The sequence below is a fragment of the Periplaneta americana genome, chromosome 4, assembly GCF_040183065.1.
Source record: "Periplaneta americana isolate PAMFEO1 chromosome 4, P.americana_PAMFEO1_priV1, whole genome shotgun sequence".
Classification (NCBI taxonomy): Eukaryota; Metazoa; Arthropoda; class Insecta; order Blattodea; family Blattidae; genus Periplaneta; species Periplaneta americana.
This window is the reverse complement of record NC_091120.1, coordinates 177,021,988-177,037,669: the sequence shown is the minus strand read 5'-3', so window position 1 is coordinate 177,037,669 and position 15,682 is coordinate 177,021,988. Positions and strand designations below refer to the sequence as shown.

At 34.0% G+C, this 15,682-nt stretch overlaps 1 protein-coding gene across 9 annotated transcripts in view; it reads right to left on the bottom strand.

The window, feature by feature from the left end:
• Window positions 1–320: 320 nt before the first annotated feature.
• LOC138698474 (pre-mRNA cleavage complex 2 protein Pcf11-like) overlaps window positions 321–15,682 on the bottom strand; it is a 169,922-nt gene continuing 154,560 nt past the window's right edge. For all 9 annotated transcript variants that reach the window (XM_069824418.1, XM_069824422.1, XM_069824423.1 and 6 more), the window contains 6 exons: window positions 15,308–15,457; window positions 15,015–15,225; window positions 13,074–13,300; window positions 10,164–10,387; window positions 9,510–9,717; window positions 321–1,638 (listed from right to left, as the gene is read on the bottom strand). In XM_069824418.1, coding sequence (XP_069680519.1) covers window positions 998–1,638; window positions 9,510–9,717; window positions 10,164–10,387; window positions 13,074–13,300; window positions 15,015–15,225; window positions 15,308–15,457 — 1,661 coding nt within the window. In that variant the 3' untranslated portion in view covers window positions 321–997. The remainder of the gene's footprint in view (window positions 1,639–9,509; window positions 9,718–10,163; window positions 10,388–13,073; window positions 13,301–15,014; window positions 15,226–15,307; window positions 15,458–15,682) is intronic.

The following is a 15,682-nucleotide window of genomic DNA, read 5'->3' as shown; positions in this document are numbered from 1 at the left end:
TTTCACATCTTTATCAGTTTTTATTTTTACTATATGAGCACATGATGAGACTTATGATTTGAAATCTATGACACTGAGTGTCTATTTGATACTAGCAATATCATATTCATATGAAAAACTATTAATGCCCAAGGAGGGATTCAAACCTACAATTTTTTCTCCCATAGGACATTAAAACTACGTGCTTTAGACACTGCAATAAACAATTGCTGGCTAGACACATATTTGATTTAGAATTAATCACTGTCCACTAATGTAATGAAAGAAATGTCGTCTTCGTATGTTTACATCAGGATCTTTCTCGGCAACAAGAGTTCTTGTAGATTCATAAATGCAAGTCTTCATGGACACAAAATATAGGAAAAGGATGAGGTTTAGAAGTATTTGTAAATAATACAGCTTTTTCACTTAATTCTTGTTTATTAACTTAACTCTTCTTAGTATCTACTTGCCACTTACTATTCTCATGACAAGAAAAGCAAGACAATGATGGGGTTTCTCAAGCACATGATTATATAATATATCATTACATGGAATGAAGGAACATTAGGATGTAGGAAATTCTCCATGAAACTAATAATAACCATCCTGATTAATTTGCAGAATCAAAGACACATTGTAATGTTAATAGGGATGAGAAGCAGGAAAAGGATACTATTTTTTATAACAAAATAATTTTTTTTCCAAAAATTACTAATATATACAAACCATAGCTTTACATGGTAAAATGAAACGATTCTTTTTACAGTCTATAACTAAAATGTTCAATAAAAAATCACGACACTTTTTTTTTTCTTCCAAAATGCAAAAATGAACTTCAGTGCTATGCAATTTTCTAAATAAAATGCATTCGTTTTTTTCGGTTCATTTAAAGTCATAGGGTTTTTTTTTATCACATTCTTCGCTAATGTCACTTTCACACATTCAATCACACAAATCCAATTGTGCACTCACATATTCAACGTTCGATGTCGTAAAACGTACGCTATGACACACTTCACATTATAGAACATAATCCGGAAAGCTCTGTACCTTTCATCACTGGGGGTAACTCTGTTAGTTTTCGTCCGACTAATCGAGGTTTTAACTGTACAGGTTCGACTCCAGGGGGAGGAGGTTCTCCAGAATTTACGTCTTCCTCTTGTATTACTTCCTCCCTAGTTTCCCTGGTTGTCTCAACAGGCACTGTGCTGGACTCATTATCCGTGCTTTCTTCGGTCACGGTAGCCTCTGCTTCTCCTTGAGCCTGGGATTCCTTCACTGCCACAACAGGAAGGGATTTCGTTATATTTATCTTTATCTTACCTGGAATAGGGCCCGACGTTATCTGCAGGGAATCTTCAAATTGCACATTACCGTCAATAGAGCATGCTACCGCTGCATGCGTAGTATCGACAGCTGTAGCAATAGGCTCCACAGCTTCCTCCTCCACAGTCGCTTCCTCAGCGTCCTTTTCTTCTGGTTCAGTCTTAATATCACTGCTTAGTCCTTCATCTTTAACATCCTCTTGATCTTCTGGCTCTGGTTTTATTGCAGTTTCCTCTGGTGGAGCCTCGAGGTTTACATCCTTCAGCTGACCTTCAATATCTTCAACTTTTTCGCTGTTTTCTTTACTTTCTTCCGACTTTACCTCATCACCTACAAGAAATATACAAATAAATATAAGAACAAGGAAAATACAGAATTTATACTTACGCTAACATTAAGGGACGTTTACTCTCAGGTATTTAATTTTACAGTAGATAAAGAATGGCTCCCTCAACTAAAAAATAAACATTCTGCTAATAGCTTCATTAGCAAATTAAATCCACCCTTATGTGAAAGAATATTCAACTTTTATATGAAAGACCTTAATGCTTTAAAGGAACAATAACATTAGACTACTCTGATACCTTGATATACAGAATGTATAAAATGTTTGACCAAAACTTCGAAGAAGAAAAAAAAAAAGGATTGGTCAAAACAATTCCTGAATGGGCTTTGGTTTGATTTGGATTTTCAAGGGCCAGTCCTGGGACTTGATTGCTTTGGCCCATTGTGCACCCTATATAATATTATGCACTGATTGTCTAAGTCTGACAGATGGCATTTGTGATTCCGATGCTGACAAGTGGACCATCATGCCTCAGCCCTGACAGCCAGGTCACATCCTCAGACGAGTACCTGTTAGGTTCAAGCCCTTCTTATATCTGACTCAGGAACCTGACTTCCCAACTACTGCAGATGACAGGAGAAATAAGGGAAATGTGGAGAGAGTTGGTGGAGTAATAGAGGGGAAACAGGAGTAAGCCGAGATATATAAAAATCCTTTTAAAACTTCAGAAAAAAGATATCTTTTCATTAATTCCCAAAACTAATATTTTATATGCTGTGCACAGTCTTTTCCATCATGATGTTGCACTAAAACTAGACGTAAGTGCAAGTTTAAACAAATAATTACTGAGTTTTGCGATAAATTAATTTGTTTAGGAAATTGTATATTTATTATGTGTAATTACTTTTGTATATAGATCTTTTTTTTTTAAATTATTAAGTTTGCACTTTTGTGAGCTAATATCAGTAAATCTATCTATCTATCCATCATGATGTGGCCAGGTATCGAACCCAGGCAACCTGGATGAAAGACAAGTGCACTAACACTTGAGCTGATGTCAAGATTTAGAACAGTGTTTGTATGTAGTGAGTTAAATGTTTTCATTTAGCCGCTATTGTGGATGCAGTTTATCTCTCCTAGTCGCAGATGAATTCATTTCAACATTTTTCGAGCTGGATATCATCCTATTGGAAAGCATACTTTGTACCACCATTCTGCTTCAGGTATGCCATATATAAAATGCATGCCTCTGAGATTTGCGAAAGTATACAGGCCAACAGATAACAAACTAATGCCAAGAAGTCGAAAGGAGAATTATCCCTCTGTCAGACAAATAACAAATGTACACATAATAAAAAAAAAAAATTAAAAAGTTGATCACGCAAACGTTCGTAATTTTGGTGCCATCGACAATGATCACATCAGTATATTCTAGACATTGAAATGTACCATATTTCATTATTGAAATGCTGTGTGTGAATGTGTCCTACCAAAACAGAAATAATGTCACTACATTATTAACTAGATTGGGAATATAGAATATTTATATTAAATTATCTCAAAAATAACCCCTGGAAAGATAATGTAGCTCTCCTGGAAACTACACATACTAAAAAAATGTCTAATGTGAAATATAATTTGTGTTGTGTAGGACTTTTTTTTTTTAAGAAAAACAAATTTACAAAAAGTGCAAATTTAGAAACATTAACAACATAGTTTATGAAATTTATTATTATTAATACATCCGCCTGCTATAACAGATGACCATATAGGTCCGGAAAACAATTTCAGAAAAATACATATTGAATAGAGAGAAATAAGATATATATCAATGTAATAGGTAGTAATCATAGTACAATATGCAGTTTAGAAATTTAAGCCTTATATTAATGATTATGTAAAATGCCTATGGATTTCTGTAAGATATTTAAATATTTTTAATATCTTGGGATGTCATATATTGTTTTAAAATGTCAGTAGTATATGTTGTTGTTTTCTAATGCCAGGCGTTTGACAATAAAATCATTTGATCTCTTGCACTCCAATATTTTTCAAAGATATTATCATGGTCAGCCACTGAAGCACAGATTTTGAGGTGTTCCAAATCCACTTCTTGGTTGGAGTTGCACAATGGGCAGTTAGGGGACTGATATATTCCATTTCTATGTAGGTGTTTGGCCAAACAGTCATGGCCTGTTGCCAATCTAAATGCAGCTACAGACAATTTACGTGGTAAATCAGGAATTAACTGTGGGAGAGTTCCATTTTTCTCTTGCGATTGTATTAACAAATTTTGTTTGTTGAAGTCTAAGTATGTAGGTTTAATAAATCTTTTCACAGAGTAATACGTAGAGTAGTATATTTATACACTGATCTGCAGGCACCAAAAAACAAACCCCTTTTCTCCTATGTGTGATCAGTTGAATTATACCTCTCACTCAAGTGAGCAACACATGGATGGTAAATGACTTGTTTTTTTTTTTTACTCCTCTTGGTATGGATAAAATATATAATTATAATAAAACTAAGAAAATAATTAAGAAAATAAAAATCCTACCTACTAGTATGTATTTTTTTTATCCAAAATTCAATTTTTATAGGCCCGAAACATTTTACATGCAATAATTCTGTTATTGTAGGTTGTAATAAATTTGATATGGATTAAGAAAGATATCGCAAATGTTATAGAAACTGAGAGGAGAGAAGCAGTTGCTACAGTCCAGAACAGAATGACATAGCTATCAATTATACAATGTTCTATCTACTGCTCCTTTTTCATACTCCTATTCCTGATATGTTTTCTAAGCCATGTGATTTTTCGACCTATACTCTACAGATAAAGCACTGCCATGATGCTAGGTCTTAACCTAAGAAAACAATGTGAATCAACATTGATAAACAAACATTCATTTCGTAGGCAGGAGAATTCTAACCCATAACCATGCTTCTGAAAAGTATTCAACAGTGCACTTTAGCACAAATAGGTGGTGTTAATATATGAAATTCTGGCTACAAGCAACTACACAGGTAACGATTTCAGGTAAGAGTTCTTGCACTAATTTCGTTTTTCTCAAAAATCACTTGTACCGTTTTTCCACTGAGCCCGTCAATTGTAAGTACCGATATTGTATGTATTTTAATTACTGTACATTTTACTCCATATTTCGCTATGTCCTACAATCAATACAGTATTTTTATTTGCAAAATAATAAAGAACAAGAATGGTATAAAATTTTTAAAAGTTGTAGTACTGTAGACCTATACAAAATTACAAATTAAATTACAGTAGTGTAGAAAATACTTAATAATGTGAATGTATTTCTTTCTTTGGATCTTAACTTATTAACTTTTTCTTATAGGGTCATTCCATTTAAAATCAGAAAAAAGTGCAATTCTCAACTTTTGTATTTTTATTTTAACAAAACTTATTCCACAGTTTTCAAGGTATCATTTTTTGAAAACTGACTACCGTATTTACTCACATAATTTTCGCTCTTGCTTTGTTCCATATTCAAGTTCTTAAATACCTATTTTGGATTTTTTTTTCATCTTCGAGTACATTTTCGTATTTTTAAATAGCAACAAATTAAAGATAATCTAAAATTGGTTAGTTATAACAGGAAAGTGTGATAACCTCACTATGGCGTGCCTCAACGCCTTGACCCCCTGGGGATATCTGACCTGAAACAGTTGTGACAAAGCATTTTCTTGTCTTCAAGGCCGTCACTCGCATAATCATCTCTCCCCACTGCTGATGGTTGTTAGTGATTGTAGTATTCGTTTCAGGATGCTACATGTGGAGAGTTTTCCAATACTATGTTTTTTTTTTTTTTTTTTTTTTTTACCATTTTGAAATGTATAATATTATATAGACTATATTACAATAGAGTTGTTATTGACCAATGCTGAGTTCATGACAATAAAGGCATTAACTTTCTTGTTCTCTGATATTTCTCACACAGTGGGTTTAGATGAAGGGGCTGGGCATCGCTGAAGATGATTCTCATCCATATCTTATATTACAATAAAGAGCATTACTTTAATATACAGTGCACCATGTATTTTCTATTTCTCGCGTAATTTACGCAAAAAAAGTCGAAAAATATGCGAGTATGTACGGTAATATGTCAAAATTCGATGCAATGACTAGTTTTAAAAGTGTTATATTTTCAAGACTATTAAAGATACAGTTGTGGAAGAAGTGTCATTGAAAAGTTTATGAAGTGAGCTTTCAAATTATGCATGACACAACCTGAAAAATTTGTCTAACTTTTCAAGATCATCCAACATAATTTTGGAAAATGAGTAGAAGAAATGAGGCCCTTAATATTCTTTCAAAAAAATAAAATCATATGTGATTATAACTTGAGGTAGGTTCTCTCTCCTCTGGGTCATATAATTAAATATACTCAGCGGTTTTTGGGGCACAGTCACTACCTGCTTGCTCTCCTGCATTGTTAGAGGCAATATGAACCATTCGAACTATTCCTGCTCTGCTTGTAGAACTTGGGGCTAGATGGATGGCCTTCCAGTTCGGAAACAGCAGTCTCTAAACCACTCTCCAATGATTGCATGTGTAGAATCTTTGGGTATATCAGTTGGCCGTGGACTATTGTTATAATTCTCTATTTCTAGTGTCATATATTATAATGACTTGTATTCATTTTAACTGATTTCAATTTTTAATTGTTATGAATATTATGAAAATGGTGATTAGCACAGTGATGAGACATGGTATGTAAATTTTAAATCTGGCATTTGCCGCTATGGCTGAAGAAAACCATGAAAAATCTCCGTCAGATTAGTCAGCCACAAGGTTTGAACTCCTGATCTCCCAAATGCGAGTCTAGTGTGTTACCATGCTACTGAGTGATCTTGCTCGGTTGTAGCATTCTTATGTTATGACAATACACACAAATAACCAGAGACCGGAACTTTGGCAAAATGCCATTTTAAATGTGTTAAATCTATCTTCATTTTGAAAGTAAATCTGTACGAATTATACCTTTGTAATTGAAATGTCACAGTTTTATGTTGCCCTTTTCTGCCTTTTTTAATATAAATGCCTAATTTACAAAATAAATGTTTTTTTTGTCTTTATTTGATTATTTATTTATTAATTTATTATTAAAAATTGCCTACAGGTATATTTTAATTTATTTCTATAACAGCTACAATGAAAGTGACTTCACCGAATGTATATTATTGTCTTTCAGTCAGTTCATATTCTCTTTGCAACAATGAGTGCTGCCGTACAAAAATGTATAGCAGTAAGCATTTTAATTATTGCTTGTGTTTATTTAATAAGGCAACAATGAGTGCGGGTCTAACGTTATTTTTCTTTCAGTTTTCATTGCGACGTTGTTGTAGCTAGCTAAATATTTCATATCGCAACATATCTGTACAACCAAACACAAAAATGCACTTTCCAAGGCTACTGGGAAGAAGATTTCTTTGCTTCCAACAGTAATTGCAACATCGAGTTGAAAATCTCAATTTGCATTCGACTTATGTAAAGCTTTTCTTGCTGCCGAAATCTCTTTGTGGAAAGTGCAAGGTTGTGGGTCTAGTGCAAGGTTTTTGTAATTGCCTTTTATTGCGTATTTTAGCTATTTATAATGCCTTTTTGCCTTCCTATTTTAGCTATTTATGATGCCTTTTTGCCTGCCTATTTTAATGATTCATAATGCCTAAACTTCCAGTCTCTGCTAATAACCAACATAACAGTGCCACCACAATTTCAAGCTCGAAACAACTTTTATTTACTTTTGTACCATTACCTTAACGAGTACAACGTATTTCTGATATTTAACCCTTCAGTACTAGCATGGGGGACACCTGTCAACCAGCGTGTTTCTTTTCATTGTTGTATTTCCTAGAAAGGGTTTACAACTGTGAAGCTATAGGTACCTTCAAAACCAAGCTCACATAATAACATTTTTTAGTTTCAGTCTTGAAGTTGCTCATATAACTTGTGTAGCTAAGGTTTCATTCTTCTGGTTGACAGTTGTCAACCACGCGACTTTTTATGTTACGGTTTCTGCAAAGTTTCGATAAGTATTCATTATCACTTTTGTGAGTTATATACTAGTATATCTTTAGGGATAATTTGTTCTATTTAACTCCGAAGGATTGAAGATCTACGTTTATCAAATTCCTTCAGAGTTTAGAAGGTGTTCTCAAGTATTACTCGGAATTCAAGAATCTGTTACACCAACCCCAGAACAAAGAAATGGATCTACTAATTTGGTAGGGCTCAAGACAAAACGACTAGAAACATGTGTGAAATGTTCAAAACAGACATGAAGGGTACACGGGAAAAACAAACAATGTCACAATTCCTGTAAGGGTGATGTCGTTATCTAATTCACTGTATTAGTTACTAACTTCAGTGTTATTTTTACCAAAAGTGGTAAAGGAGAATTAAAGCCACGGATACACTCATCATTTCCTTCATTTCAAGTAGAAACATCAATAAATTTTGCAGTAATGTACTGAAATAGATTATTATCTCACCCTTAATGGAAATGTGACATTGTTCGTTTTTCCCGTGTACCCTTCACATGTGTCGACCATTTGAGGAATATCTGTTTAAATTGCTTGTAAATAGCTAGGTATTGTAAAGACATGTCTGCAGAAAGCATTCAGGAATAAAGACTTTTGAAGGATAATCCTAGGACACAAGCTATTCAGGTATTATTGTATACAAAGATTTTCACAACAAAGCAAAGATTATAAACTTGTTTGCAGTGTTAATTTTGTAAGTAAATGTAGAAAGTATTTGAATCTTGTAGCCCTTTTTACAATAGAGAAGAAAACAAATTCATCGTAACCATATGACCTCCCTTATTTTGAAGAAATTAAAACCTCAAGGTCCTGCATATAATCACATAAACATAAACTGGATGACTGCACATATAAGTGTTAACATTTTTAGAGATACAGTATATGGTGTTAAGAGTTGTCTCGAGAAACTCCCATTTTCCCTGCCACCATGTCTCCAGTCACTACTACACATAACACGCAACAGATGCTCTAAGTAATAATGTCACTGTAACATTCCCACTGTCCTGATGCTGGATGCAATAAATTTACATTTCCATGAGAGAAGCTCGTGGCCTTGGTTCAATGGACCTAGGGATCAGTCCCCTTTTTCTCTCATATGCACACGCATGCATACACATACACACACCTGGACATGAAACTTTTCCAAGGGATGGAACTGGGCTAAAAACGCAGGGGTGTATGAAAAGTCAAAAGGCTGAAAGTTTAACTTTTTCAATGCCAATCTTATGTCACATAAGTGAAGTGTTGGTAACTTCCTTTATAATCAGTTTTCATTATTTAAATTAGAAACTAGAAAAGTTCACACAGCCAGTTTTATAGCATTGCTTATATGAGATTTGATTATTTATAATTCTTAACTTCTTGTATTCATAGAAGCAAACTGTTTCCAACTTTCTCAAGTAAGAAAACATTCAGTTATTCAAATAATCTCTATATCAAAACAATGTGTATAATATATGAAAAATTAAAATTTGCAGTTATCACATGATAAAAAGTTATGCATAAGTAATAATTCTTTATTTAAAAATTTCATTTAAAGTACAAAAGCTACACAGACATTATGATGGTATGATAACAATGCAGGGGAATTTCTCAATATTTGAATAAAACATACTGCAAAATCACAAGTACAGTATTACAGAACTTGCCTGGATTTGAACCCTGGCCTTTGGTAAGTAGCTGTCAGCCATGGCCACAAAATAATGTTTTACTAGTTCTTAAACTCAACAATTATGCAACATCCCTTGCTTGTTTATTATTAAATAATCAAAACTACTCATTTTTCGGAATCTGAGACAGAACATGGGCACAATTACTTGCACAACCAAGTACATGGTTATCCACTCACCATTGACAACGTCTTCCTTTTTCTCTTCTTCTGGAACTGATGTATCCATCGGTTCTTCATTAGTTTTTGGTTTACCTTCTTCCTCTTCTTTCTTATCACCATCTTCAGCCTTTTCCTCTTCTTTATTTTCATCAGCCTTTGCTATCGTTTCCTCATCTTTGGTCTCTTCAGCAGTTGATGGTTCTTCTACTGACACCTCGAGAGAGGCCTGGGGATAGTAAAGAAATAAGAACATGAACTTATGAATATCAAGAAACTAGGAATATGTTATTATGGAACACTAAACACGAAACAAGATATCTCACTGTTGACTCTACTAGTAATATGGATCCATGTATAGAAGTTTTATAAGAATACGAGATACAGTGATAGTACAAGTCAAAGAAATATTTCATATAAAGAGTGATTCATTTAACCCTTCCTTTCCTGTTTTATGCAACCCTGCATTTTCTACCATGAAATCGAAATTGCGGTATCTGTTTCTAAAAAAAAGTCAATACCAAAGTTAAGTGTTCTTTCCATGGACCCTTCAAATGTAAATCTATGTACCTAACACAAAGAAGTTATAACTATGAAAAATCATTAATTTCAACCTCTCAATTAACCAAAATGAACAACAAAAGCAATATAATGTGTCAAAAATAATAAACTAACCTTATAATCTTCATAACATAGCGGATGATAAGTCTTTCCATCTACCCGTACTGCCGAACGAAGATGCCACTCTTCCCTTTCTTCATTATAGAATTGTTCAAACTTATCATGGCAAACAGCACAAAATGTGTCCTCAGGATTTTCTCCTGCACAAACACTAGGAACTTCTTGTACCTCCTTCTCTTCTTCTCCTGCAGCCTGCTGCGTTTCAAACCAACTTTGGGCTGAAAATGACGAAACAATTACCGTAACATATACAACTGTTATAATCACCTGGATTCTTAAATTCAGACTTAATCTATTCTTACATTGTTAACCACGCAATTTCAATTTTCTTCTACATACGTTTCACATTCTAGTATGTAAACAAGATAGAAATTGATATGATTGGAACCTAAAAATGCAGTATTTGCAATCTAATAGGTCCTAATCACTTCAGTAGTTTTATTCCTTATTCTTCACTTATTTAATGAATGCAAAATCTGTAGATTGCAAAAATTATTCACAGTAGAGCTTTAATTATCACTTACTTACTTACTTACTTACTTATTGGCTTTTAAGGAACCCAGAGGTTCATTGCAGCACTCACATTGGTCCCTATCCTGAGCAAGATTAATCCAGTCTCTATCATCATATCCTACCTCCCTCAAATCCATTTTATTATTATCTTCCCATCTACGTCTCGACCTCCCTAAAGGTCTTTTTCCCTCCAGCCTCCCAACTAACACTCTATATGCATTTCTGGATTCGCCCATACGTGCTACATGCCCAGCCCATCTCAAATGTCTGGATTTAATGTTCCTTATTATGTCAGGTGAAGAATATAATGCGTGCAGTTCTGTGTTATGTAACTTTCTCCATTCTCCTGTAACTTCATCCCTCTTAGCCCCAAATATTTTCCTAAGCACCTTATTCTCAAACACCCTTAACCTATGTTCCTCTCTCAAAGTGAGAGTCCAAGTTTCACAACCATAAAGAACAACCGGTAATATAACTGTTCTATAAATTAAATTCTAACTTTCAGATTTTTTGATAGCAGACTGGATGATAGAAGCTTCTCAATTGAATAATAACAGGCATTTCCCATATTTATTCTGTGTTTAATTTCCTCCCGAGTATCATTTATATTTGTTACTGTTGCTCCCAGATATCTGAACTTCTCCACCTCTTCAAAAGATAAATTTCCAATTTTTATATTTCCATTTCGTACAATATTCTCGTCACGAGACATAATCATATAATTTGTCTTTTCGGGATTTACTTTCAAACCTATCTCTTTACTTGCTTCCAGTAAAATTCCTGTGTTTTCCCTAATCGTTTGGAGCTTTAATTATCGTCTTTGATTATTTAACTGTTGTTCGATATTTTAATAGCCTACTATTAAATTCGATTATTGTCGAAATTCTACTGATCGTCGTTTTTTCCTATGTGTTTTTTTCTGTTTGTTTGTTATGCTTTGTCCAATGAGGCAGTCCCATTATTGGGAAAACTGAAAGAGTGTCTTTCTTATTATTAACCATATATTTCTCTTGCACAATTTCAAGCATCCCATCACATGCTGACCAAAAAGAAAGGTTATGAAACAATGGAGTCATATTATTTCATCAAGCATGATGACCAGCCACTTCAGAACCTCACTTAGAAAATAAAGATTTTCATTTCTTTAGACCAGTTGGAATTTCCTACATTCTGTGATTAACTTGTTTGCACTCGTTTTTTTAAGAATCAATGCAGATTGTCTTCTCCTTGAAGATTCCTTAACTTGATCAATGTATTTAAGTTTCCTAAATGTAATTTAGCTACATTATCATCTATACTAATAATAAATCTGTAGCCAAAACTTTTCTGGTAATTTTAGATTTTCCAAAAATAATTGATCCTAATATATATAATTAACCACCCTGAAACCGAAAATAGCTTTTTTGAAATTTTTGTTTGTACGTCTGTCTGTCTGGATGTTTGTTACCTTTTCACGTGATAATGGCTGAACCGATTTATATGAAAATTGGAATATAAATTAAGTTCGCTGTAACTTAGATTTTAGGCTATATGACATTCAAAATACGTTATTTAAAAGGGGGGTTATAAGGGGGCCTGAATTAAATAAATCGAAATATCTCGCTTATTATTGATTTTTGTGAAGTATGTTACATAATAGAAGTTTCTTTAAAAATGATTTCCAATAAGTTTTATCCCTTGCAAAATTTTGATAGGACTGATATTTAATGAGATAAATGAGTTTTAAAATTAAAATACAATGCCATCTAAGGCGGTGTAATGAAATGAAAATAAATGACTACGTCTATGAGGGGCCTTGGACAACAACAATCGAAAGCTACGAAACATAGCCTACAGAGAATGTTTCTGGTTTGTATGAAGTAATATCGAAAGCTAAATTAACCGATTTGTATAATTAATTATTATTTCACCATTGGAAAGTGTAGTTTCTCTAGATGGACATAATGCTATAATGTTATTACAGTAACTTTTGAGTGCTCTCTGGACCAAAATGACCGCATTTTAATTATTTAAATACAATTTAAATTAAGTAACATATTAAACGATTTATCCTTCTATCAAACACGAATGTTCTCTGGATCAACGTCCTATTTTAATTATGTAATTACTTTATATTTATATCTAACAGGTGCAGCGGAGCACATGGGTACGGCTAGTGTTTTAATAAGTATCTTTACTCTTTCATAAAATTTCAAAAATTTCTTACTCAAATGTTATCGGAACACATCCTTTTAGGTAACATTTCAAGCTTGTCAAATACATTTTAAAATGGGGTTTAGTAAAGGTTTATACATATCATATAAAGAAATGAGTTATTTCGTTTTATAATCATATAAAAGAAGAAGGGAAAGAAAATTCTGAACATTTCAACAAGTGTGCAATAGAATTTACCTCTTTCCTCCAAATCTTCAATTTCTTCGAACTGGATCCAGTCCGAAACATCGTAATACCATTTTCTACTCTGGGCCTTGCGTGTATTGTCTCTGTCACGTCTGTTCTGGCGAAAATGCCAGTCTAAGTGTTGACTATATTTCATAGTTTGTTCTGGAGGGAAACGAACACCACAGGAACTACACTGAATGCCCGAGTACAGAAGGGCCACCACACCTGGTTGACGTCTGGAAGTAAAAAAGTGAACATTATAATAATTCAATTATAAACGTCATCACTCAAACTATGTCTTGTCATTTATTTTCTATTAACTTCATGAAGGTAGAAAATCATAAACAGAAACATAAACACTGTTTATTTGCGTCATAATTTTGACAGCTAATTTTTATATAATTTGGAAGAAAAGTTATTGTGCTTTGTTGAATCTTAAAAAAAAATTGTATAATTTCTAATCAGAATTTTAATGGACAATTTATTCCTTAATATTATGTGGGGGAAAAAAAAAAGTCATTCTCATTTGGAAATTCATAAGTACCCAAATGCTAAGAGCCTCACTTCATCCTTCAAAAAATTTATCTTCTATATGAAAATCTATAACTACAAACATTGGGTTAAACAGTGTTTCTCAAATTTCTCAGCTGTGCAACACCACAAATGTAAAACAAATTATTTAATTAATACTTACTAACAATACTAATACTCATGGTTTTTAAGAAACCCGCGCTCACAAAAGCCCGCAATCAGTCCCTATCCTGAGCAAGATTAATCCAGTCTCTTTCATCATATCCCACCTCCCTCAAATCCATTTTAATATTATCCTTCCATCTACGTCTCGGCCTCCCCAAAGGTATTTTTCTCTCCAGTCTCCCAACTAACACTCTATATGCATTTCTGGATTTGCCCATATGTGCTACATGCCCTGCCCATCTCAAACGTCTGGATTTGATATTCCTAATTATGTCAGGTGAAGAATACAATGTGTGCAGTTCTGTGTTGTGTAACTTTCTCCATTCTTCTGTAACTTCATCCCTCTTAGCCCCAAATATTTCCTAAGAACCATATTCTCAAACACCCATAATCTCTGTTCCTCTCTCAAAGTGAGAGTCCAAGTTTCACAACTAGACCTAACAATAATAATAATAAGTTATCTGAACGACTAGTTCTAACTGTTTAGCTTGCTTTGATAGTGTTGTGTTTGAACTGACATGTTTGTACACTTGAACAAAGTCAATACTTTCTTTAAAATGCTTGGTATTTGGATTGTGTGTCTTGAAAATAGAAATTTTGATATGTTTACACTCACGATTAATATTGAGAAAAATATGGATCAAATCTATTTTTTTTATTTTTATTGGGTTATTTTACGACGCTGTATCAACATCTAGGTTATTTAGCGTCTGAATGATATGAAGTTGATAATGCCGGTAAAATGAGTCCGGGGTCCAGCACCGAAAGTTACCCAGCATTTGCTCGTATTGGGTTGAGGGAAAACCCCGGAAAAAACCTCAACCAGGTAACTTGCCCCGACCGGGATTCGAACCCGGGCCACCTGGTTTCATAGCCAGATGCACTGACCGTTCCTCCATTGGTGTGGACATCAAATCTATATATGGATAAGTTCATAAATTACAATATATACACGCATATATCATCAAATTAAAAAAAAAAAAAAATTGGAGTTTGAACTATCGTTTCTAATATATTTGTTTGTTTTTCTCAGAAAATGTCTTTTTACACATTAAGTTATTTTCATTTATCAACCCTCATAACCCTCAAAGTTTGAGAAATTCTGAGCTAAAACAAATATGAATCAATGTGATCTTTTAATCCCGTTATTTCTCTTCATAAAATCTCTTATAAAAGCCTACAGAAGTTTATATTTCACTTAACAGAAGTCCCTGAATCTCGAAATATTGTCACTAAGATTGCAGAGTAACTTACACTTTCAATGTTTCAGACTTATTGAAGTCTACATGCTTTATTGACCTCACTTCTTCCTCCTTCTTGCTATCGGCATCAGCTTTTTCTGCCTGTGGAACAATTCCTGTAGCCACAAGCTTCTGGAACAGCTCATCCACGTTTATCTCTGTGGGGAGGAATGGGATGGTGCTGGTAGCGCCTGCACTGGGCAACGATACTTCAGACACACCAACTGCAACGTGACAATAAAACATATTAGCAACACAATATAGTGAATAACAGGAAATTATGTTGTACAGAGACAGAGCACATACCAGGCACGGGAGCTGGAATTTGTGGAGGCAATTCCTGAGGCCTTGGCTGGCCATCCTGGGAGTCCTGCTCCACTTGATAGCTGAAGCCTGAAGCCGGTGCCATCACAGTTGGCATCAAGCTGGTCAACATTTCTAGTGGCAGTTGGCCCTCTGTGATAAAGATAGCTCAAATAAATCGCTGGAAATTCGCTGTATGAAGTACAGTGAAATGTTTCGATTAATTTGTAATTATTTATTTAACTGGCTTTTCAAAACAATCTGAATGGTAAGAGACATGAATAGTCAAGGAAAAACTGGGGTGTTGCTAGACCAGAACGGGTTTTGATAGTGCAGCATTTTCTGCAATACTCTGCGTGCATTTCTCAAGAGAGAAGG